The sequence below is a fragment of the Hoplias malabaricus genome, chromosome 2, assembly GCF_029633855.1.
Source record: "Hoplias malabaricus isolate fHopMal1 chromosome 2, fHopMal1.hap1, whole genome shotgun sequence".
Lineage (NCBI taxonomy): Eukaryota > Metazoa > Chordata > Actinopteri > Characiformes > Erythrinidae > Hoplias > Hoplias malabaricus.
The window spans coordinates 79,668,083-79,693,962 of NC_089801.1; the positions used below are offsets into that span (position 1 = coordinate 79,668,083).

The 25,880-nt window shown below is 39.3% G+C and overlaps 1 protein-coding gene across 1 annotated transcript in view; it reads left to right on the plus strand.

Annotated features, from left to right (window-relative positions):
* The first annotated feature begins 266 nt into the window (after positions 1-266).
* Positions 267-25,880, plus strand: part of LOC136678335 (NACHT, LRR and PYD domains-containing protein 3-like) — a 35,165-nt gene continuing 9,551 nt past the window's right edge. Inside the window, exons 1-7 of the mRNA XM_066656360.1 lie at positions 267-424; positions 6,210-6,323; positions 7,291-7,790; positions 7,884-9,423; positions 10,176-10,349; positions 15,781-15,954; positions 19,914-20,087. Of these exons, the coding sequence (XP_066512457.1) occupies positions 267-424; positions 6,210-6,323; positions 7,291-7,790; positions 7,884-9,423; positions 10,176-10,349; positions 15,781-15,954; positions 19,914-20,087 (2,834 nt within the window). The remainder of the gene's footprint in view (positions 425-6,209; positions 6,324-7,290; positions 7,791-7,883; positions 9,424-10,175; positions 10,350-15,780; positions 15,955-19,913; positions 20,088-25,880) is intronic.

Below are 25,880 nucleotides of genomic sequence, written 5' to 3' on the forward strand. Positions count from 1 at the left end.
TAAGAATGAGTGTTTTAAAATAAGAGCGGTATTTCCAACGAGGGCCACAGGGGGGCAGTGTGAGCCCGCAGCGCTTTACCTCCTCTCCCTCCTTTAATGGTTTTGCTGGTAGTTTTATGGAGAGAGATTAGTCTCAAAATACTTTACAAATGCGTAAATGTTAATCCTCAGATGTGGCGGTCACACCCTGTTACTGAAGAAGAATATTCTGTTGTGTTTGAGTATGAGCTGAATTTGCTTAAAGCACAACATTACTAAACAAAGTGATGCATCACACAGGGTTTGACCTGAAAATTAACGGATTCCCCAGATACAAGAAGCTGAGAGGAGAACTAGAGCTCCCAGTGTGCTGTGCGGGTGTCATCAGCTGCACATCCAACAAGCGCAGCAGAGAGGGAGAGTCTGACCCCCCTGTCCCGGTACAGTACTCTTACTGCACTTCCCAGTAAACACAGGTCAGGTGAAAAGGCGTTCAGACGACGTCCGTTGATGTTCGAAATATGTTTGAATTTGGACCAAGGTCATTTTAAAATCTTATTCATTTTAAACCCATATTTTAGTGATAATCTGTGCTGTGTGTTTAATGTTTCAAACAAGAAATTAGTCTGTATTCACAAGATATATATATATATAAATATATAAAGACCACCTGCAGGACCTGCCCCCTCCCCAAACATGCACTGCTTCCTTTTCTGTTCAGGAGTGGCGTAGCTGTAATGGAGCGGTCAGGCACCAGTTAATCATACAATTATTTATCATTTCTAATCACTTGTAAATGTATGTGTGTGGACCATCATGCCCTGTTCTGCTGTTGGTTGCACTGACAGAAACTCTGTGTACATCTTGGTTTCAGACCCTGAGTGAATTTAGCTGCTTTTTTGAACTCTCTTTTCCACCTTAAGAAGTGCTGCTAATGGTGTCTACCAGCATCAGCTTAAACAGGGATCCTGTGTCTGATCCATTCACATCATCACAACACACACTCACACACCACCACCAGTGTGTTAGTGTCACTGCAGCACTGAGAACGACACACCACCCAAATCAGACCTGCTCTGTGGGGGTCCTGACCTTTGAAGAACAGGGTGAAAAAGGCCTAACAAAGTACGCAGAGAAACAGATTAGAGTTTCTAATGGTAGAACTACAGAGTGCTCCTGTGTGGAGAGTGGAGCTGATAAAATGGACAATGTGTGTAGAGACAGGGGAGGTGTTCCTAATCCAGTGATCATTCAGAGTAAACCTATGTAGCACCTTTCATACACCGTGGTGATTCAATGTGCTTTACACACGACAAAATACACTCAGAGATGTGGGAGAGAGGAAATAAACACAAAAATATGAATAAAACAAATAGAAAGAGACATGAAATCATAACAACGATTAAATAAAAGCATTAATTAATGTGAATAGTTACAATTAAAGAAAGTAAAAAAAAAAGATGATGAATCTAGTGTTTTCCACCATCCAAAGTGAAGAAGAGCACAAATGATGAGGTTTGGAATACACAATAAACCTCAGCAAAACCATGAAACACATTACTGCAGATAAGGAGTTCACGCTGCTCTAAATCATTTTTTTAACCAGTGCTTGAGGGTTTAATGCAAAGACTAAGATATCTGAGCAGTTAAATCATTGCCCTTTACAATTATACTTTACTTATTCAACCTCTTTCTGTGGCAGTGCTTTGTTCTGCTCAGGGGACAATAACCCAGCTCTGTGAACACACTTCATCTGTTTATAACACAGTTCATTTTAAAAGATGTGAAAGTCACTAAATGTCCAACAATGATGAGATGCTGTTAGTGACTGTTCCAGGATCAAGGGTGAGTTGTGTGTCTTGTTTTTAAAACGCTTTAATGATTTAGTTTTGTCAAGAGTTGTTGTTCACACACTGCCGCGTGACGCAGGGAGGTCAGGTTTCGTTCCTCCTCCCTCCCTCTCACATTCCGCTTTCCCACTTTTCCCAGAAAACTACATGAAGAAGCGGACGAAAGCAGTCAGAAGAGAAACTAGACAAAGCCGCTGGGGTTTGAGACGGTGAGCCTCAGTAACATTAAAACATTATAACATTAATGTGAACACTATCCCGCGGGTTAAAGAGAGAGCCCTGTGTTTGTAGCTGTTCTCTGTGGTTTACTCTCAGCTTTAGTCGTGTTTTTGATCCAGACACGATGGCGTTCAGTGAACTACAGCTGTTTGTGCGAAGTTTGGTTCTGTGTTTATTGTGTTGCTGAAGTCAAATATAGACCACATCTGAGTGTGTATTAACTCTACACGAGTATTATTTACTTTAGAGTCATTTTTAACACCGTTTACGGTTCTATTGAACTGCTTTCGGTTTCAACACTACACCCGTCTTCTTCCTACTGCTGCAGCCAATCAGATGCTAGATTTATTTTTGTTAGTTTTTTTAAGCCAATCGCCAACAGGAGCTGTCACGTCAGCCAATCATCATCTTAGTTTCTTAGTTCTCAAAAAGAAGGCGGGATTGTCGCTGCTATTGGTTTAAAGCAGATCAACTGAAAACCCAGCAGTGAACAACAACGAAACAGAATCTGGGCACTTTCTATCAAAAGACAAAGGGGAAAAAGAGCGAAAATACTGCGTTAAAACTATGTTTTCCTCGGGTACAATTTGAGCTTAGTGTTATTGTTCTAAAACCGTACATGAATCCAAAAAAGGGGGGAAATCACCGTAAATATCTTCAGACTCTTACAGGGGTTTAGTCTGTGAACCTTCTCTAGATAGAGTTTATTGTTCTCAATGTAGACTTCAACATTTTTAAAGATTTCTCTGGGAGTTTGGGTATTTCATTTCTCTTATCCTTTAGCTTATATACTGTGTTGCATATTTTAGATTCAAATAAACACACATAGAACAGATAAAACACTGTTTAGATCTGTTTATTTTTTATCTGAAATTCATTTCCATAACCATACGAAGCCAAGTACAAAGTGTGTCATCAGTTAATGTCATTCAGTAACACATACATAACATCACATATGCACCAGTGAGTTCAGCCTTTAAAGATGGAACCGAACATACAAATAAAACGCAGATAAATAAACAGTTTTAAAAACAAAGGTCTTTAATGAGCTCGATAAACTGTGATACGACACCAAACCTTACTAATCAAATGTACACAACGTTAACAAAAACATGAACTTGGTCCAAGCATGGTCCAGACTTTCAGGTCTAAACACACTTTAAAACACAGTTTAAACAGTACATTACAGTAATTACTTCATATGAGCGATGTATGAGATAGTAGATGAAACAGGAGCTCTGTCTGTGTGTCACAAACTCACTGTGTATGTGTTAATGTCACAGGCTGTGTCAGTGCCATAGTCATTAAGTCATTTGTTGTTTTGTTCTGATATTTTTGCATTAGTCTGAACACACAGTGCACTATTTTCAGTGCATTCAAACAATCCACAACACACCTCCATCAGCAGCGTACAACCAACGTAACAGAGCAGACAGTGGATTTCACAGCCCTGCGAAAATTGTATGTAACGGTCTCATTGAATAAACACTTTGGGTGCGTCAAAATTGCACACTTAATTGTAATAATAGCTAGTTTTTGAATGTATAGTGTGAAGTATCGTTTTACGTGTCAAAGCTGAGTTTACTAAGTATCTATAATGCGTAATTGTCTCTGTCCTAAACAGCAAGCTACTTTCCACATAGTGCACTTCACAGATTACACAATTAGCATCTAGCACCCAGACAGCGTACAAAATATTAGACAGAGAGATCTGAACCTAATATTAACCTACATTCAGTGCACTATTTTAGTGCAGAAAATATTATTTTATGATGTGTGTTGTGCACTACAGAGTTTACAGGAGGTTGAGATTCTGCTCATGAAAAAATGTCAGACTGATGCAACAGCAGCTTGGTATGATGTGCGTTGTTAAAGCAACAGTTTGTTACTCTCTGTTAATAAGAAACTGTAATATTTCAGTATTTTGTGCATTAGCTGCTGAGCTCGTACTTCTAACATGAGCACATAGGATGTGATGTATATTATTCTTGTGATTTACACAATTGATTTACACAGTGTTTAAGGTTCTCAGAGCCCTTACTATAAACATTTGTGCTGAGTTTAGAATTATTCAGTCACTTTACTGCTCACAGACTGATCTACAGGGGACGCTATTCATTGCTTTACATCAGTGAAACTGTGTCCTTATTAAACCCTTGGTGTTCTCACCATTGTAGCCCCCCTAATTATTGTTTATTATTTATATGGGTTTATCACTCTCACTCTCTCATGCTCCCTCTCACTGTCAGTCTCTCTCTTTATGTCTGTCTTCATCTCGTGCTCTGTCTCTCTGTCTGTTTGTCTGTCTCTTTATCTCGCTCTCTGTCTGTCTCTCTCTCTTGCTCTCTCTCTCTCGCTCTCTGTCTGTCTCTCTCTCTCTCTCTTTCTCTCTCTCTCTCTCTCTCTCTCTCTCTCTTTCTCTCTCTCTCTCTCTCTCTCTCTCTCTCTCTCTCTCTCTCTCTCTCTGTGCCTGTCTCTCATATTTTAGACTTTGTTTGTAATTCTGACCCTGTCCCTGTTAATCATTTTGCTGTGGAATGGATTGGTTTCTGCTGGATTTGCTTGGTTTTATTGAACTGTCTTAGGGCTGGACAATAATTTTATATCTATATATATCACAATATTAAATGTTTCAGTAACAAAGATATGATTTTAAAACACATTTTCAATATTTCTGTATACATTAATTACAGCACGTGTTACTGACTGACGGTCATTACAGGGCACTGCCCTCAATTTTAAAGTTAGTTTATAAATATTAATATTGCCAAAGCCAAGAGGGTGTTGTTTGATGGTAATGTCATGTTTCTTTCAGTTCTTGGCAGTTATTCTTTGGCTTGTTTTTATTGTTCATATCGATATGAGAATTATTGTATTGACCTAAATTAAGAAATATATTGTGATATAAATTTTGGTTCGTATCGTCCAGCCTTTAATGAGAATATCTTTTCACAGGAAGCAGAGAAGAATGTCCAGTGTCCAGCTTTATCTATAAAGTATAGAAACTTCATGATGGAGCCTCATGACTTCAGCAGCGGAAAAAGAGCTTCAGACTCAAAGTGTGTTACTTTCTATTACTGATTTTATACATCATTACTTTTTCCAGTTTTATTGACTCCTGCTACTCACTTGTCAGTGATGTTGATTCCCAGAGGTCCCAGTCGTACGATGCAGCATTTAATTATGGAATATTCGAGGGATAAATCAGAATGTTAAGTTTAAATAAGTAGCACACATTGTCTTAAGCAGATAATAGACGTAAGTATTTTTATTCAGTAAGATTACTTGTTCTGCTGCACTGTGGCTTAATCTGCTCCTTCTTTTACTGATGATATCACCAGCTTTCGAAAACACACATTCAACCTAATACAAAAAAAACATTGTTTCACGAGAAATGCTTCAACAGTGTGTGGAACGTCCCATCCCTAGTGACAAAGAGCCTTTAGGATTTTCTTGAGTTTTCTTGTGTGTGTGTGTGTGTTTTAATAAAAATACATTGTATTTCATCTGTCACTCAAAGACACCTTACAGAAAAAAGTAGACAATAGAATAAATAATAAAAAAACAAAAGAGTAAGCAACGTTAAAACCAGTTACAATAAGACAACACAACTGAGTCAGTCTTAAACAGGTGGGTTTTGAGTGTGGACTTGAATTGTAAAAGTGAGTTTATATTCCTTATGTCCGGTGGTAAAGAATTCCAAATCTGGGGAGCAGATCGGCTGAAGGCTCTACTCCCCATGGTAGTGAGACAGGTGGAAGGGACAGACAGATGAATGGAGAGAGATGATCTGAGGGTGCGAGGGGGAGTAGCAACATGGAGAAGATTGGAAAGATATGGAGGAGAAAAATTGTGGATGGCCTTGAATGTGAGCAGAAGGATTTTGTAATCGATGCAGCACTTGACAAGGACCCAGTGGAGCTGTTACAAGACAGGAGTGATGTGGTGAATGGAGGGGGTTCTAGTGATAATTATATTATTCATTACATAAAGCTATAAAAATTAATTGACAAAGTTTATAAAAATCAGTGATAAAAATAATTGGCAGCAGATTTAATTTTCAAGTTTTTACTGATAATTCTTTAGTAACAAAGATATATTTCTCCTTTTAATCAGAGTGTAGCTTTAACTCTTCCTTATGTCTCCACTTCACATTTCCAGAGAGCAGACATTCAGAGCAGAATCTCCAGAGCCAAGCTGTGTGTCTCTGAAGAGCAACAACTCAATGTTTCGTCCTCCAGATTTCAGCAATGAAAGAATCAGTTCTGATCAGAGGTGAGACATGAACCACATTCTAGTGAGTTTTAGCATGACTCGCCTCAACAAGCAGCCTTTTCATTTTTATTTGAGTTTTCTTTTGTGTGTGTGTTCGTTGAGTGTGCAGTGTTTGTGTGGTGTGTTAGTTGAGAGAAAGGATTTGGCAAATTTTTCATGGGCTCAACCCACATTCTCAGCTCTACTGCTCACCCCACAAATGCATGTTCCTTACAAATATGACACCATTTAAAAGGGAAATTAACAGACTTTCTAGTGGTATAAGAATTATTGCCAAGAAGCTTTGTTACAACAAAGAAATAATCTACAAACACACATTTCCTTACTCTTTGTGCTAAGTTTAGTTTATTACAGAGTCCACTACCAGAAACCTCTGCTTTTCAGAAGTAGTTCTAAATCCTCCAGTAATGTATTTCAGGCTTTGTTCTCTTTCTACTGAAGTATGATTGTGAGAATATGTAAATGTACTCATTCACTTTTAGTTTCTAATTCCTCTCCTTTGATGTATTTCAGAATGAGTTTTAAATATTAAAATATTAAGATCAGTTCTAAAGGGAATATGCAAACAGTGAAGTGTTCATTTGTGATTTTTTGTAACATCCTGTGAACAGTACATTACTGAAGTAAAGATGAGAAACAACATTGGTTCCATTTCTTAGCGCCTTGTGTCAGGCAGGTGATCCACTTTTCTAAATATGTGACATTGATTTATTTTCTGTAAATACAAATCATGTTTATTTTCTCAGGTTTAAGCCGTGTTTCTGTGTCAGTAACACATTACCTTCAGTGCTAAAATGATTTCTAATTAAAAGAGATGAACAAATGGGGAGTGACCTTAAACTGTGTTGTCTCTGGAGTTGTCAGTGAATTACTTACTTGTACAAACTTATGTTTGAGTCTTGTTCAAGTTTCAGACTCTCTCACACTTACACATTCTGATTCATCAACTCTTGTATTTCTCCTCTAGCTCTGGGACAGATGTGCTGCTCCAGGATGGTTCCAGGTGTGGAGTGTGTGAGCAGATTCAGACAGATCCAGTCTCTATCACCTGTGGACACTCTTTTTGTAGACAGTGCATCAGGAGCCTTAGGCACCAGTCTGTCCACTCAGGAGACTTGACCTGTCCCTGCTGCAGAAAGAGGTTTAAAACAGGCTCTGTTCAGTTTCCACACACAGAGGAGTCCATGGAGCTGGATGAATACAAACCAGTGGATGACGTCCTGCTCAGTGTCTCAGAGAGAAACAAAATCAGCCTGAAGAACAAGTACGAGAGCTTATTTGAGGGATTCAAAACACAAGAGAATAAAATCCTCCTGAACAGGGTTTACACTCAGCTCTACATCATCGAGGGAGAGAGGGAAGGAGTGAATGAAGAACATGAAGTTTTACAGATTGAGAACAAACCCTGGAAACAAAACCTGCCAGATACACCAATAAACTGTTTAGACATATTTAACCCTGTACAGTGTACGATGGGAGAAATGGAAGAAGACAACACCAGAGCTGTGATGGATGAAGATGTGAGACGTGAAGAAGGAGAAGAAGATAAAGATCCACAAGTGGAAAAGCTTAAAAGCGTTCTGACTAAAGGCATTGCTGGCATTGGAAAAACTGTCTCTGTGCAGAAGTTCATTCTGGACTGGGCTGAAGGAAAAGCCAATCAGGATATAGAGTTCATGTTTGTGCTTCCATTCCGAGAGCTGAACCTGATTAAAGACAAACAGTACAGTCTTCATGGACTTCTGTGTGACCTCCATCCTGAGCTCCGAGGTCTGGACACAAAGGAATATGACGTGTGTAAAACTGTGTTCATATTTGACGGCCTCGATGAAAGCAGAATTCCACTGAAGTTCTCAGAGTGTGAGAAAGTGTCAGACGTGACCAAGGTGTCTTCAGTGGACGTGTTGATGACAAACCTCATCAAAGGAGACCTGCTTCCCTCTGCTCACATCTGGATAACCTCCAGACCAGCAGCGGCCAATCAGATCCCCTCTCAGTACATCAGCCGTGTGACAGAAATTCAGGGATTCAATGATCCACAGAAGGAGGAGTACTTCAGAAAGAGGATTAGTGACCAACACCAAGCCGACAGTGTCATCTCCCACATTAAGACAACGAGGAGTCTCCACATCATGTGCCACATTCCAGTCTTCTGCTGGATCTCAGCGACTGTGCTTCAGCGAATCATGAAACAAGGGACCACAGAAATCCCTAAAACTCTGACTGCAATGTACTCACGCTTCCTGTGCTCTCAGACAATCAGGAGGAAGGAAAAATATGAGGAAGATGAGAGAGGAAATCTACAGGAACTCCTGAGATCCAACAGGAAGATGTTTCTGAAACTGTCTGAACTGGCTTTCAAACAGCTGATGAAGGGCAATGTGATGTTCTATGAAGACGACCTGAGAGAGTGTGGGATTGATGTCACTGAGGCCTCAGTGTACTCTGGGATTTGCACTGAGATCTTTAGGGAGGAGTCTGTGCTTTACCAGAGGAAGGTTTACTGCTTTGTGCATCTGACCTTTCAGGAGTTCCTGGCTGCTTTCTATGTGTTTCACTGCTGTGTGAACAACAACAAGGAGGAATTGCAGCTTCTGAAGCCTACATGTTTTACATATTGGTCTGACAGTGTTTCACTGGACGAGCTGCTGAAGGGAGCTGTGTGTACAGCTATAGAGAGTAAGACTGGACACCTGGATCTGTTTCTCCGTTTTCTGTTGGGCATCTCACTGGAGTCCAATCAACAACTCCTGCAGGACCTACTGACACACACAGTCAGCAGCTCTGAGAGCATCAAGAAAGCAGTTCAGTTCATCAAATGCATAATACAAACAGAGGATCTTCCTTCTGACAGATCTATCAACCTGTTCCTCTGTCTCACTGAAATGAACGACTCCTCTTTATCCAGTAAAATCCAGGAGTATCTCAAATCAGAGAAACACTCAAATGAGAGACTGTCTGCTGATGAGTGTTTAGCATTAGCCTACATGCTCGTGAACTCAGACGAGGTGCTGGATGAACTGGACTTGAGGAAGTACAAAACCACTGAGCAGGGTTATTGCAGACTGATCCCAGCTGTGAGCAACTGCAGAAAGGCCATGTGAGTGTTGTTTCTACATGTTTTTGTTTTTTAAATATATTCCAGTGTTGTTGTTGACAGAGACAAGTTTCCAGATTGTTTTACTGTGAGTAGACGTTCCTCACTGTGTGTATAATTAGGATGTGATAAATAAAATGAATGAGACATTACAGAACAGGTGGAGTTTGATGAACATGGATAAGACTGATGTCTTTCTCTTGTTTTCTCTCACTCACACTGTATCTCACACAAATCCCCCAAGTTTATAAAAGCAGTATTTTCCTCAGGTCTGATCATTTTTATTCCTGTGAGGCTGAATTTCAAGGAGTGTTCAGATTGTAGTTCAGTTTCCTTGGGTTGGACCTAATATATAAATTCATACATTGTTATATTTTAGTCCTGATTTGGTCCTGAATCAAATATATATTTTAAAAAAAGCGATTATGTATGACGTATGAAGCGACACATGTATGGCATTAGTTTTGTCGTCTGAACAATGCCCCACACTGAGCTTAATGCACTTCTCGGGGCTGTGAACCTGGTGGTATATTTTCCAACTGGAAACACAACAAGACGTGGTCAAATGGATAAAGGAGTCAAAACAGCACCTGAAATTCCTCCACTGCACAGAATAAAAAAGGAGTTGCTGCTTGTTTGGTGAGCACCAGTGTCAAAAGGAAGCGTTCACATTTGCTCTAAAAACCAAACTAACAGACAGTTCCTCACCTTCACATTTTTACTGTATTATGCACTGTGTTTACATTGTGTTGCAGATTGTCTCACTGTGAGCCGACCATGAATTCCTGTGAAACTCTCTGCTCTGTTCTGAAATCACCAAACTCACCCCTGAAAGAGCTGGAGTTCAGTGAGACTGAGCTGCAGGATTCAGGAGTGAAGCTGATCTCTGAGGCACTGAAGAGTTCAAACTGTAAACTGGAGACTCTCAGGTGAGATTTTGGATGAATGTCCATGTGGATAATGAGAGTATTCTCCTGCTCATTTTGGCTGTAGTTTGCCCTCGAAAAGCATTCATTGATTTTACTATTCGTGTTTTTACTTTATTCTGTTTGTAAACTGGCATTTATCTCTCTAGTGATAACATCCTCACTCCCAAAAGACAACATTATTCTCAGGCACAGAGACAGAGAACCATTCCTGCAGAGCAGAAATCAGAGTAACGGCATTTTACCAGTGATAATAATAATAATAATAATAATAATAATAATAATAATAATGATTTACAGCATTGTAGCGCAGCAGGTTAGTGTCACAGTCACACAGCTCCAGGGACCTGGAGGTTGTGGGTTCTAGTCCTGCTCCTAGTGACCGTCTGTGAGGAGTGTGGTGTGTTCTCCCTGTGTCCACAGTCCAAACACACACTTTAGTAGGTGGATTGGTGACTGTAGATTTGAGTGTGTGTTGCCCTGTGAAGGACTGGTGCCCCCTCCAGGGTGTGTTCCTGCCTTGCACCCAGTGATTCCTGGTAGGCTCCAGACCAACTGCGACCCTGAACTGGATAAGGGTTACAGACAATGAATGAATTAATGATAATAATAATAATACTTAACATGCTGCATTTCAGAAAATCTATGATGATGCTAAACATGTGACGTGCTACATTCCTTAAATGCATTGAGAAAAGGAAAAAGGGAGACAAGGTTTTCCTTGATTATTCATTCATTCATTCATTCATTATCTGTAACTGTGAATCCAGTTTTTGACACATTTCTTCACAGGCCTAACACGGTCAGTGCTCCATTTGCAGTTCTCTAAAAAGCTGTGATAGAGCACAACACCATAGTTTATCTGTGAGAGGAAAATGGAAATGTGCTACAACCCACTGAAGACGTTAACAGAGTTAGTAAAGTAATGATATTAATGCTGTTGTGAACAGAGGGACTACTACGACTACATAAGACACCACAGAAGACGATCAGTTCAAGGAAGAACTAGAGACTAGACCCTGGGCTAAAGTGAGACTAAGACCAGTCACTCACTCCCCTGCTCTTATGTGTGTATTCTCCTGCTCCAGCCGACTGTAGTTTACTCTCCCTCTGTTTCTGTTTGTGAAAGAAGAGTGAAGAGTGTTTAGTTTGGAGTGAAATTCCATGTGAAAATAGAATGTAAATAGCACTAAAATATTCAGAATAACATTCAGAACAAATGTTCAGATTGAGCTCATAATGTACACACCCCTGAATAATTAATATTGGAGAAATTGTCAGTTTTTTGTTGTGTCCAGGTTCCTCCAGGTTCAGAAACTAGTGATTCTTTCAGTGAAGCTCTGTTAATGTCTTTGACAGTGTCCACGCTCATGAGTAGCTCCTGTCCCCAAACCTGACAGGACGTGTGATTGGTCGATGTGAGATGTGATGAACTCTCCATTCATTAATGAAGACCCATAAGAGTCCATTTGTCCATTTACAGATATCACAACAACATAATATCAGTCATATTTATGGGATGTAGAATCTGTCGACGTTAACGGTGACATTAACAATTGTAATAAAAAAAACATTTTTGTTAAATTTAGAAGACATTTTTTCGCCATTTCATGCCCTTCAATCTGTTTGCACGCTCAAAACCAGTCTAATGTGTTTACACAGCCTCAATAAACATGTTGGTGACATTTAGAGCAGACTGTAGCTATGTTCCATTGAGACTAGTCCTCAACACTGTTCGTTTCTTATAAGTTTAAAAAGTCTCATCATTAAAGGAACTCTATGTAGTGTTTTTTCCTTAAAATTCATTCATTCATTCATTCATTCATTCATTCACTATCTGTAAGCGCTTATCCAGTTCAGGGTCACTGTGGGTCCAGAGCCTACCTGCAATCATTGGGTGCAAGGCAGGTATACACCCTGGAGGGGGCGCCAGTCCTTCACAGGGAAACACAGACACACACACATTCACTCACACACTCACACCTACGGACACTTTTGAGTCGCCAATCCACATACCAACGTGTGTTTTTGGACTGTGTGAGGAAACCCACGCGGACACAGGGAGAACACACCACACTCCTCACAGACAGTCACCTGGAGGAAACCCACGCGGAAACAGGGGGAACACACCACACTCCTCACAGACAGTCACTCGGAGGAAACCCACACAGACACAGGGAGAACACACCAAACTCCTTACAGACAGTCACCCGGAGGAAACCCACACAGACACAGGGAGAACACACCACACTTTTCACAGACAGTCACCCGGAGCGGGACTGGAACCCACAACCTCCAGGTCCCTAGAGCTGTGTGACAGAGACACTACCTGCTGCACCACCGTGCCGCTACCTTAAAATTACAGTTTCAAAATGTTATCTTATCACTAGTAAAGACGCGGCTTTCCTCTCAATCATAACAGAGTTCAGTAGCGAAGTGCAGTGAAACGAGACGAGTGATTGGATAAATGCTGGGCTTTGTCCCGCCCATCGGACGCTCAGCGTCTCTGGGGGTCTATGGGGCAGTGGGCTGGCCTCGTCTGGCCCGGACGCTCAGCTTCTGCATGATGATTGGATGATCTGTCTGAGGCTGAATCCCTTTTTGATTGACAGCGAAATGAGCGAATCAGCGATCCTTTGGTGTAAAGATCCGTGGGAGCACAGGCGGACACACTTCACATGGGCCAAGGCCGTTTAAGCAGCCTAGCTCTGCTGGCCATTGAGAGGACACTAGTTAAGTCCCTGGAAAAGACGCCTTGTTGGTACGACAGGGTCACAGATCATTTTCTTGAAAAGGAACGGAGGGTAGAATTTACGTATAAATAAACCGACACATTTTATGATGTAGGCCGAAATTGAGCTTCCCCTCCTTGAAAGACCAGCATCCGCCACTGAAGTACAATCTAGATCGTTTTTCCTCATACAGACATGAGAGAGAGAGAGAGAGATGTGTTTGTCTGTTAGAGAGAGACAGAGAGATGCTCATGACACGTGAATATTCTTCAGCTCAGAAGGTGTGTGAGTGTGTGTGTGTGTGAGAGAGAGAGGTGGAGTGTAAAGCTTCTTTTGATTACTGTACTGTAAACGTGAATTACACTCAGCAACATGTAACCCGGGTTATAAAAGTCTGAGTTATTAAAAAGAATATTTTATTATTAAAACCTACAAAATGTAGATGCAGCCTATTAGAATTAGTAATGACTAACTAGTAATAAAAAGTAGGTAATAAATGGAACAAAAAAACTCATTTATGAGGAATACTTGAGCTAGACTAAAGCTGAAATTGAATAAGAAACGTTGAGAACATTATAAATAAATAAAGACACAAATGTGTGAGGAAAAGAAACTTTATTCACTTAAAAAATAATTATTTTATATGTTTTTGAGAATATTTAATTTGTTTTAGCAGCACGTCACACGCTACAGTCAATAAGGTGATTGACTACGTTGATAATCGCGGGTAGTTCTGCTGATCTGGACCCGGTTCTTTCTTTTTGGGTCGAGCAGCCGTCGTGAGCAGAAGACATCTGCAGAAGAAAGAGAGAAAGATAAAAAGCTGGATTTATGTAGTTAAAAAACTGCAGTGTTAGTAAGTAAACCCTCTTTAAATTAAAACACCGAGCTGGTGGACCTGGGAGGCCCTCCGTGGCGAAGAGGAGCGTTATTAGCTGGGATACACTGAGTTTTACATCGGTGAGTTAACTTAGTAATTACGGCGCTAGCCGACTATGCTGCGCTAACCATGTATTTTCATTGGGATTATGGTGATACCTGTGTTTAAACGGGTCAATATAACCATTTAAAATTATTTATAACCCATTTGAATGAGACGAAGCTGTAGAGTTGGATTTGTAGAGGCTGGGAGTGTGTAGTTTTGTGTTTATTGGGGATATTTCAGCTTTTGTGAGTCCACGATAAGCGCTCCACAAATTCGCGCGGAACACAGACGCGCGTTGCAAGAATTTAACCCCTTGTGTGCCAAGCAGTTCATTTATCTTTATTTTCTCTCTGTACATAAATTCCAAATATTGTAAATATGTTAAATTAATTGTTAAAGAAGGTAAAGATGTTGTGAGTATTTGTAGTTGAATGTGAATTATTGTGTTTAGAGCTGATATGTGTTCATATGAAAACTTGATGTTGACTGAGTATTAATAACCTATTATAGGTCAGGTTTTTGCTAGATTTCAAATTGGACCCCCCTTTTCTACATTTGATGGTGAGCCTCCCTGGATTCCGACCCTGGAAGCTGTCCACAAGTGCTGTGCACAACTCTGCTCTGTGAAACCCCCTTCTTTTCACTGTTGCTGAACTTTCACTCCTCTCCAGAGCGAGAGGAGAAACACGTACCTTTCCACAGACTAGACCTTTTACACATACTCAATTCCAACTGCCACCTGTGAAACAAACGGACATTAATTACTCAGATACACACACAGGGAAACAAGGGAAACCTTATATTATTGTCATATAATTTGATACACACTGTATTGATTGTGATTGAATTTAATTTGTGCATATACAAAATCTAATTAAGAAGTATCTGTTAATTTATTTTATTTTTGGTATTTGGTGATTTAAACCAAAGGAAGGGATATTTTGATATTGATAGATATTAGTGTGTATATTCGTACTGATATACATATTTTCCTACCCGGGTAGTAGTAGATAAATATTGATACATATACAGTAATCTGAAGTATATAGTAATAACAGTAATATAAGAATATTATTCATATTGAATATCCTGCCTGTTCTATTTTATTTTATAATATTTTACTCACCTTTTCATTAAAAGGAGGCTTTCCCTAACCTCCAAATCTCAGAGCAGTGCTGCAGTGTCATCTCTTGCGTGGTGTTGTCCTTGGCTCCGTAGACGATCCTAGGATTTTCTGATTGGCCCACAGTATTATTTTATATTTCTTGTTAATCATCCCCAGATACTTACCTTTGGTATTTAGCGCTGGTATTTAAATATTGGAAACTAGCAGTCATTACTGTTTTCTACTAATACGCTACAAACAGGTAGGGGGCGGCAGGAGACAAAAAAGCCCAGTTTTACATAGTGTTCCTCTAAGTGTGATCATAAATGTCAGTGTGAATCCTAAATCATAAAAGACCTCATAAATGTCAAATGGGTGAGTGAATGAAGACCTGTGATGCACTGGGGCCCTGTCCAGGGAGTGTTCCTCTTGCAGCCAGTGATTCTGGGGAGGATTCAGACCCACGTGACCCTGAACAGGACGAAGCACTTACAGAAAATGAATGAATGTTCAGATTGAGCTCATTGTTTGTGTCTCTTAATAACGTTTATAACACACAGACCCCATGTTTATAACAGTAGTGTTTTCCACACGTCATAATTCTTGATTCCTGTGAGGGTGAGTTTCACATTCTCTGTTTTAACTCTACACTGTGTTTACTTCTCCTTACAGATTGTCTCACTGTGAGCTGTCCTTGAATTCCTATGAAAGTCTCTGCTCTGTTCTGAAATCACCAAACTCACCCCTGAAAGAGCTGGACCTCAGTCACACTGACCTGCAGGATTCAGGAGTGAAGCTGATCTCTGAGACACTAAAGAGTTCACACTGTAAACTGGAGACACTCAGGTGAGAGCTGTGTGATTGTGAGTTGAATGTCCATGTGGATAATGTGTGTGTTCTCCTGCTGCAGTTTGGCTGTAGTTACCCTCACAAAGTTTAGTTTGGAGTGAAATTCCATGTGGAAATAGAATGTAAATAGCACTAAAATATTCAGAATAACATTCAGAACAAATGTTCAGATTGAGCTCATAATGTACACACCCCTGAATAATTAATATTGGAGAAATACTGATGTATGAAATTCTCATAATTCCTGATTCACATGAGTCTGAATTTCACATTCTCTATTTTAACTTAACTTTCTCCTGTATTTACTTTACCTTGCAGACTCACAGACTGTAAATTCACCCTGAATTCCTATGAAAGTCTCTGCTCTGCTCTGAACTCACCAAACTCACCCCTGAAAGAGCCGGACCTCAGTCACACTGACCTGCAGGATTCAGGAGTGAAGCTGGTCTCTGAGGGATGGAGGAGTTCACACTGTACACTGGAGATAATCAGGTGAGAGTTCTGTGTGTTACTGAATAGAAAAGGTTTGTAGAAACAGTAAGATTTATTCTAGTTTTACACAGAACATTTAATAAAGGGCGGCACGGTGGCGCAGCAGGTAGTGTCGCAGTCACACAGCTCCAGGGGCCTGGAGGTTGTGGGTTCGATTCCCGCTCCGGGTGACTGTCTGTGAGGAGTTGGTGTGTTCTCCCCGTGTCCGCGTGGGTTTCCTCCGGGTGCTCCGGTTTCCTCCCACAGTCCAAAAACAAACGTTGCAGGTGGATTGGCGACTCGAAAGTGTCCGTAGGTGTGAGTGTGTGAGTGAATGTGTGTGTGTCTGTGTTGACCTGTGAAGGACTGGCGTCCCCTCCAGGGTGTATTCCCGCCTTGCGCCCGATGATTCCAGGTAGGCTCTGGACCCCCCGCGACCCTAAATTGGATAAGCGGTTACAGATAATGGATGGATTTAATAAAGGTGGGTCTGTGATTTGGACAGAAGTGATCTAAATGTTTCTGATATTCAACATTCAAAGCTCACATAGTTTTCCATTTAATGGTGCAGAGGATGGCTCTGAGATTGTTTACGTTACAAGGTTTTAAACCAGTCACCTCAGTGTGTTTATTAGGAACATTTGCTGGTTCATCTTTGAGGTAAAGTCTTAGTTTTAATATTTCAGGTGTTATAAATGGACAGCTGTGGTGTAGTGGTCAGAGAAGAGGGTTTGGGGCTGGAAGGTCTCTGATTTAATCCCCACAACCCACAGGAATAATTGGGGGTGGGGGGAGTGAAGGAAAAGCACTGTCCTCCTTCAGTCCACGGCTGAGGGTCCCTTGAGCAAGGCACCAACCCCCAACTGCTCCTCAGGCTTCGAGGATGACTGCCCACCACTCTGTGTGTGTTCACTGACCCTAGTGAACTAATGTGTGTGTGAGAGAGAGAGTGATGTTCCTGCCTTGCTCCCACTGATTTTTAGTAAGACTCCGATCCAACCGTGACCCTGATCAGGATGAAGCTGTAACTGACATTTAACAAATGAATTTATTTCTTCATTCACTGGTTCAGACTGAGTCTGTTATTAATGCCCCTCTGAATAATGTAAATAATGGAAAGTATTATTTTACTCATTAATCTCATTAAACTGATTCTGAGTCTGAAATCCACATTCTGTTTGAACTGTGCTGTATTTACTTTGCTTTGCAGACGGAATGTGTATAAACTCACCATGAATTCCTGTGAAGTTCACTTCTCTGCTCTGAAATCACCAAACTCCTCCCTGAAAGAGCTGGACCTCAGTCACACTGAGCTGCAGGAATCTGAAGTGAAGCTGATCTCTGACGGACTGAAGAGTTCAAACAGTAAAGTGGAGATACTCAGGTAAGACACGCTTTTTATCTTTTAATTTCTGACAGAAATGTGTGAAAGTGTTTGAAATATCAGATTGTGGAGGTCTGACGGCATGACTCTGCTGCTTCAGCTTCATGATTCACTTCATATTTTACACACAGCACATGTTCACTATGTTCTTATTCTCATTTCATATTTTATGGAGCATTTTATTGAATGTGTCTCATCAAACCACACTCTCCAACACTATTTACTGAGATCTTCCACATGGATCTGGATTTATGGAGCTGTCGGTTCAGGAACGAGACGAAGGGACTGAAGCACATGCAGAGATGAAGATTTATTAAACAAGTAACGGGAACAAGAAATAAACAAAGGGAGCACAAATGACACAGACACAAAATGAAGGACAAACCAGGGACACAGAGAGGAGCTTATGAAGGAAAACACGATAGGAAACACCTGTGAACGCTCAGGACTCACAGGTGCAGGGCGTGGCTAGGAAACGAGCGGAAAAGACACATGGCAAGAAAAACAGAACTGAACACGTGATCAAAACATGACAAAGGACATAAGCACAGGAGAACAGTCACAGATTATAACAGGAGCTAATATCGGGGGCAGCTGTGGTCTTGAGGTTAGAGAAGTGAGCTTTAGGTCGGAAGGTTGCCGGTTAAATTTTTCAAGGAAAAGTTCATTCACAGCTGAAGTGCCCTTAAGCAAGGCACCTAACCTCCAAACTGCTCCCCGGGCACTGAGGTGGTTGGCGGCCCCCTGCACTGGTAGTGTGTGTGTGTTCACTGCCTTGAGTGTTTGTAAAGAATTGCTCACTAGTGTGTGTTTGTGTGTTCGCTGACACAGATGGGTAAAATGTGGAGAAGTAATTTCTCTAAGAGGATCAATAAAGGTGTTTCTTCTTCTTCTAATTTAGTGCCTGAAAAGAGTAAATAAATGAGGTGTTGTGTAAATGTTCTGCCACTGTTTACAAAAACAAACCTTTAGAAACAGTGTGTTGTTAAATGATATACATTTCTTTCAAAACAATAAGGAGCTGCTTTCTGAAACATTTCACTTGAGAATAAACAGGTTTTACAAATACAAATATAAATGTTAGTAAAGAATTGATGTATTTCCTGAAGAATTTCTCCAGATTAAATCAGTTCAGTGGCTGTGTTTCTCTGCTCTTCACAGCAGCAGGTGTCTATAGTTTGTTCTTCTCTACAATAAGTTGGAATAAAGGTATTTTTGCTTTGTTTTTCTCATCCATTTAAGAAAGTCATCATTAAGTGTGATCATAAATGTCAGTGTGAATCCTAAATCATAAAAGACCTCATAAATGTCAAATGGGTGAGTGAGTGAAGACCTGTGATGCACTGAGGCCCTGTCCAGGGAGTGTTCCTCTTGCAGCCAGTGATTCTGGGGAGGATTCAGACCCACGTGACCCTGAAGCACTTACAGAAAATGAATGAATGTTCAGATTGAGCTCATTGTTTGTGTCTCTTAATAACGTTTATAACACACAGACCCCATGTTTATAACAGTAGTGTTTTCCACACGTCATAATTCTTGATTCCTGTGAGGGTGAGTTTCACATTCTCTGTTTTAACTCTACACTGTGTTTACTTCTCCTTACAGATTGTCTCACTTTAAACGGTCCTTGAATTCCTATGAAAGTCTCTGCTCTGTTCTGAAATCACCAAACTCACCCCTGAAAGAGCTGGACCTCAGTCACACTGACCTGCAGGATTCAGGAGTGAAGCTGATCTCTGAGGCACTAAAGAGTTCACACTGTAAACTGGAGACACTCAGGTGAGAGTTGTGTGATTGTGAGTTGAATGTCCATGTGGATAATGTGTGTGTGTTCTCCTGCTACAGTTGGCTATAGTTACCCTCACAAGGTTTAGTTTGGAGTGAAATTCCATGTGGAAATAGAATGTAAATAGCACTAAAATATTCAGAATAACCTTCAGAACAAATGTTGAGATTGAGCTCATAATGTACACACCCCTGAATAATTAATATTGGAGAAATACTGATGTATGAAAATCTCATAATTCCTGATTCACATGAGTCTGAATTTCACATTCTCTATTTTAACTTCACTTTCTCCTGTATTTACTTTACTTTGCAGACTCACAGACTGTAAATTCACCCTGAATTCCTATGAAAGTCTCTGCTCTGCTCTGAAATCACCAAACTCACCCCTGAAAGAGCTGGACCTCAGTCAGACTGACCTGCAGGATTCAGGAGTGAAGCTGATCTCTGAGGGATGGAGGAGTTCACACTGTAAACTGGAGACACTCAGGTCAGTTCAGTTCAGACTTGATTTTTAATGCTTCACCAATTAGTTTTTTAGATGTTTAAAAAAATTTTAGAAGATACAATATGAAATATTAAGATATATAATTAAGTCAGGTGCTGGATTCTTAGATTACAATTCACTACTCACAAAAATCTGATCATCTTCTCCTTCATTATCTCTGCTCTCTGAACACTTCAGGACTTCTGTAAAGTGTTTCCACTGCTGGAGTAACAGTCAACAGCAGACTCTCCCCATGGTGATATTATCAGTCATACAGGCTATGAACCAGAGCAGAGGTTTATTATTATAGTGATATACAGACACTGACTCTTTGGTTTTTATCTTTTAATGTGTTCTACATCAGTCTGATCAGTGTAATGTAAAAGATCAGACTGAACTCTGTTATTCCTAAAGTTATCTTGTTATTTGAGGCATTTCTCTTTAGCTGCTCTAAGAGGTTTCTGTGAAGCTTCAGTTCTGTTCTGTTAAACTGTGTGTTTTAATGTTTAAATGAAGTATTTCTCCCCCCACTGGAGGAAAGATGAGCTGCAGTGGGATTTTTTGTTTGTTTGTTTTTGTTGTTGTTGTTTGTTTCTCCTCTAAATGAAATCAACATGTCTTTCTTAATCCTTTCAGAAATGTTCCTGTAACTATTCAGTGAGTAATGTCCTCTCTCTTTACAGACTAACTGTGTGTAAACTTGGGGAAAAGTCTTGTGAAGATCTGGGCTCAGTTTTACTGGTGAACTCCTCCCTGAAAGAACTGGACCTCAGTAACAATGACCTGCAGGATTCAGGAGTGGAGAAGCTCTCTGCTGCACTGAAGAGTTCACTCTGTAAACTGGAGACACTCAGGTCAGAGTTCTGGGATTTTATTCTTCATTTTCTATTCTTCACAAACATGACTTCATACATAAAGAAAAGATATTACTTTTTTCTAAGCTCTAGTATAAAATAGAGAGAAAAAGACAGTGTTACTAGATTATAATAAACACTCCACTGGGATTATTAACACAACTAGGGGTGGGGGATATGGCCCTAATTTTAATTTTAATACGATATATATATCTCGATTATTTTTCTTCACATGAGATAATAACAAAAAGGCACTTCTGAGTCAAAGCTACATGTCCCAAACGTCACACAGGAACTTTTATTAACATTCAGCTGTAGATGTCCATGAGACATTGCTCAAAAATAAACTATTGGCATATATTAAATAATAATGCTCCTTAAATAAAATAGTTATTTTCCTGCGTAACAAAAGTTACGCAGTTAAACTGTAAACAGAAAACATACAGAGCAACAATAGCAGAAAGTTCATTTGTTCTTTAAAAGTGAGTTTCCTGTGAAGCAGACTTCACCAAAGTGCTTCCTCCTGTGTGTGCTCCTGTACGTCTAGTACTTTGTGTAAATAACAAATCATGTAAACAGACTGAATGAAATAAAATAAATCCATCCTTCAGTCATCAGTAGGGCTGGGCGAAATGGACAGAAAATCATATCTCGATATATTTTAGTTGAATAGTGATATACGATATATGTTGTGAACAATAATGTGAACAAATGTTTTATGAACATTTTATAAACAGAACATTCAGTTTTGTGTGTTAGCTCCACCTCGTCTCTCGATATTCAAATGAAAATCAAATGTCCATGTGTGTTTAAGACAAAGGTTTTCATTAACTTTTCATTAACTTTTAATTAATTGTACTGGCACATGAATACTTCAGAACAGTGGCAGCAGCACCTCTGAGTTTATTGGCTTCATACAGAAGTTAGTGCTGCTGTTACATACTGGTAAAATCAGAACCATTTACATATAACTGAACCACTGTTCTTTTTCAGAAGAAGTGTGTGTGTGTGTGTGTGTGTGAGAGAGAGAGAGAGAGAGAGAGAGAGAGAGAGAGAGAGAGAGAGAGTAATGTGTATCTGGGTCTAATATAAGCTCTAGTATAAAATATTAAGGAAAAGACTGGATTACTAGATTATAATTTACATAATGTAATATATAATGTATGATGTGCAATTATTTGTCATTGTATAACGAACAATGAAATGTGTCCTCCGCATTTAACCCACACACACACAAACACACACACACACACACTAGTGCACTAGGGGCTGTGAACACACAACCAGAGCGTTTGGGGTTCAGTGCCTTACTCAAGGACACTTCAGCCGTGGATGTTCCTGCTGGACCTGGGGATTGAACCAGCAACCTTCCGGTACCAAGCCCGGTCTCTAACCATTAGCCAAGGCTACACTCCATTGGAATTAAAACACAACACAAGTACTTTTTAATGTGTATCTGTGTCTGTAAAAGGAAACATATGGCGTCACATCAATGTCAAAAATAGAGGACGCAGTAACACCAGGTGGAACATTTAAATCTGTACCTTTTTAAAATTGTGTTAGTTAATCACTAATGTGAAACCCATGAGGAGAGTGAGAGAGAGAGAGAGAGAGAGAGAGAGAGAGAGAGAGAGAGAGAGAGAGAGAGAGAGAGAGAGAGAGAGAGAGAGAGAGAAAATTCGGGTGGGAGTGGGGCTAAGAAAAAATTTCCTAATATTTAATACATATTAATAATCTTAAACACTTTTATTACAAAGTTTTATTTCACTACAAATGTAACAGTGATAACATTCAGAAGAAGTGACAAAAATCTGTAAACATTTGCTTTTTGGAAACAACAGTAGCTTTCCAAGATTCTGATTTTGTATGAAATAAATAACGCAGCAGAAAGTGTAGTGTGTGAATATAAACAGAAAACGTGAGGAAGTATACAAAAAGTAGCATTACAGCTTTATTGTAAATAATAAAATAAAAAAATAAATAAACACAGAATAGTGTCTGTGCAGAGTCAGTGTAGTTTATCTGCTTTGGTTAGAGCTCATTGGCTGTTGAACTCTTCTAAAGGACTTTCCTCGTCCTCCACCAGGTGCTTCTGCTCGAGGAGGTGAAACAGATTAGTTGTGTTTCCTCCTTCTGTTGTTACAGGCGTTTTTCATTTCTTACATAACACCACGGTTTATTGTTCATCTGATATTTTGTAACAATCCACCTCCACACGACTGAAGTCACTCCACCTTTTTGGAGCAGATTCCTCCACCTCAGAGCCACTTTCCATCATACTTCACTGTGTCTAAGTGACTCATGTAAAGAACATACGCCTTATTCTGGGTAACTGCATGACGTCGTTACGTAAACAAGTCACGATATATTGATGTTTTTATAGTTTTAAAAATTGATGATATTATCATGAACAATACGATATGGAACAGCCCTAATCACAAATACTTTATACATGCATCTTTCCTTCTAGTGTGTTGTGTGTAGTAAAATGTTGATGACACTAGTTTTTTGGGTTTTATTTTTGGTAGTTTTTTTTTTCATAGACATTTTCATTACATTTGTTTAAATTTACATTGCAAATATTTGTAAAGTCGAAGTCTCAAATTTAAAATTTATTTGTAAATTGTTGAATCTGCGTTTGTGAATCGAGTTTTCCGTGACATGCATTTGTTCATTTCCTCTCGCGGGTTTTTGGATTTTGAGTCTTTCCTCTCGCGGGTTTTTGAATTTTGAGTCTTTCCTCTCGCGTTTTACCCGACCCAAATACAAATGAAGCCTGATCCACAAATGTGGCCAGCAGGCATTTTTTGTTACAATGTAAATTTAAACAAATATATTTATTTTCACATAAAATGATGATATATCTATGAAAACCAAACACGTGTTTATGAATGTAACTGTATTTGTACAAACTGCAGACCGTGAGACACAGAGTGTGATGTGTTCATTTGTGAACAGTGAAACATATCTGTGACTTGTGTTTAATTTGTGGATTAACATTTACACATTTAACATTTACACATTTGTAAAGTATTTTGAGACTAACCTCTCTCCATAATCCATTGCCTGTTTTTTCCATAGGCGAGGCTCATGTGGGCTTGCCTTATGAGGTATTTAACATGAGAGAATTTTGTGTGCGTGCTTCAAGCTTCAGATTCAAGAGTGCCATCACTTGGAATCGGTTACCAGGTTCTGAATCTGTGACGTATTTCCTGTTAAAACCGAGAAGCGAGCGGATTTTGGAGAAGCGAGAGCGAGCTCAGATTTTTTAAGCGAGGAAAAAACATGAGTGCGCACTGAAAACAGTGAAACGAGAGCGTGGAGCTACATCACTGTCGCTGTTTTCGCTGGGTTTTCATGACTCTGTGCTCGTTGAGTCTGACTTGCTTAGTGTGGTTTTTGCGCCCTCGCATAAAAGACAGTGATCTCACTCCATAGTAACTAGTGTAAGGGTTAAATTTGAATAAATGTTATAGTTTTAAATTATTTTATCTTTTATATTTTAAAGTTTTATTCTGGCTGAAGTTAAGTCCAAATATATAAGGGAATAACTATTCTTTATTATCACAAATATTCATCCTGATTTATGATTGGTTGAAGAAGTCACATGATGTAAGGAAAACTTGGAAGTGAGTAGTTAGTGATGGAAATTTCGGCTCTTTTGGTTCGGCTTTTCATAAAGAGCCGGCTCTTTCGGCTCCTAAATGGCTCTTTGTTTTACCACTTATTTCCACTGGTACAGAACAATATTACCTACATTTTACATGACTATATGGACAAAATATTATTGTTCAATATTAAAAATAATAAATAGTGTTGCAATGGCCAATTGTTTTTATGGCTGTCTTGTAATAACTCAATGATTGCACTCACACATTCAATTGTATAAATAATATAAATAACTGGATTTTTATTTAAACACCTTAATAAAAAATCACTTGTAAACTCTGAAATATAGCCAATGGAACCCAAAAGGTAGGTATTACAAAATAGCTTATTAAATTAAATAATCATCCATTTCTGGGTAATAAAATAAACAAATACAATGCAAAGTGCAAAACAGCAGCATTCAACGGTAGTGATTAAAACAACCACAACTGTCAACAAACATTTAACTGATTTAACATTTTCTTCTACTATTTTTTGGAAGGCAGTAGGGCTGCAACTAATGATTATTTTGATAATCGATTAATCTGTCGATTATTTTTCCGATTAATCGATTATTAATTGGATAAAAAAGAAATCAAGCCAAATTTGGTTTCCTGTCTGTTACTAGCGTATTCAGGATACCATCAGTGAGAACAGCTGCTTGCTGTGGTGTGTAGATCTTCTTCAAAACATAGTCAGCAATGGTGGGCTGTTTTTATCTGAGGTGAGAGAGAAAGTGTAAATATGAACATACACCTTTTTAAGTTAATAACTACTGATCTAAAATGCAGACAACAATGCAGGCAACTTGAAATTACATAAATGGATATTGGGTGATGCTGCCATGTGCTGAGAGTAAAAGGGAAATTCAACTAACATATGATCAGATATGGTTAAGATATTTAAGATTTTAGAGAAATAATGTTGTAATTTTATAAGGAACACACAACCTACCATTATTAAAAATTAGCGTTTACATGAAGAATTAACCCAACCGTTACATTCATTTTATATTTATCAATATTTAACACAGAGTATGTAATGTAATATACACTTATAATGTAAGATACGCTTGGCTGTGATACTCAAACACTAACACACAGTGCCAGTCAGAAAAGACCTTGAAAAAGGATTTAAATATATTATTTTAAAAAATGTTTGGATTTTTTAACTCTAATGTAACCGCCGCCACATTTAAGGTGGAACGGAATACTCGCTAAATGCAAGAGTGATATAAATTTACTGAAAATGAGACATCTTGTTTAACTCTAGCGGGCTCTAGTGACATTGAGGG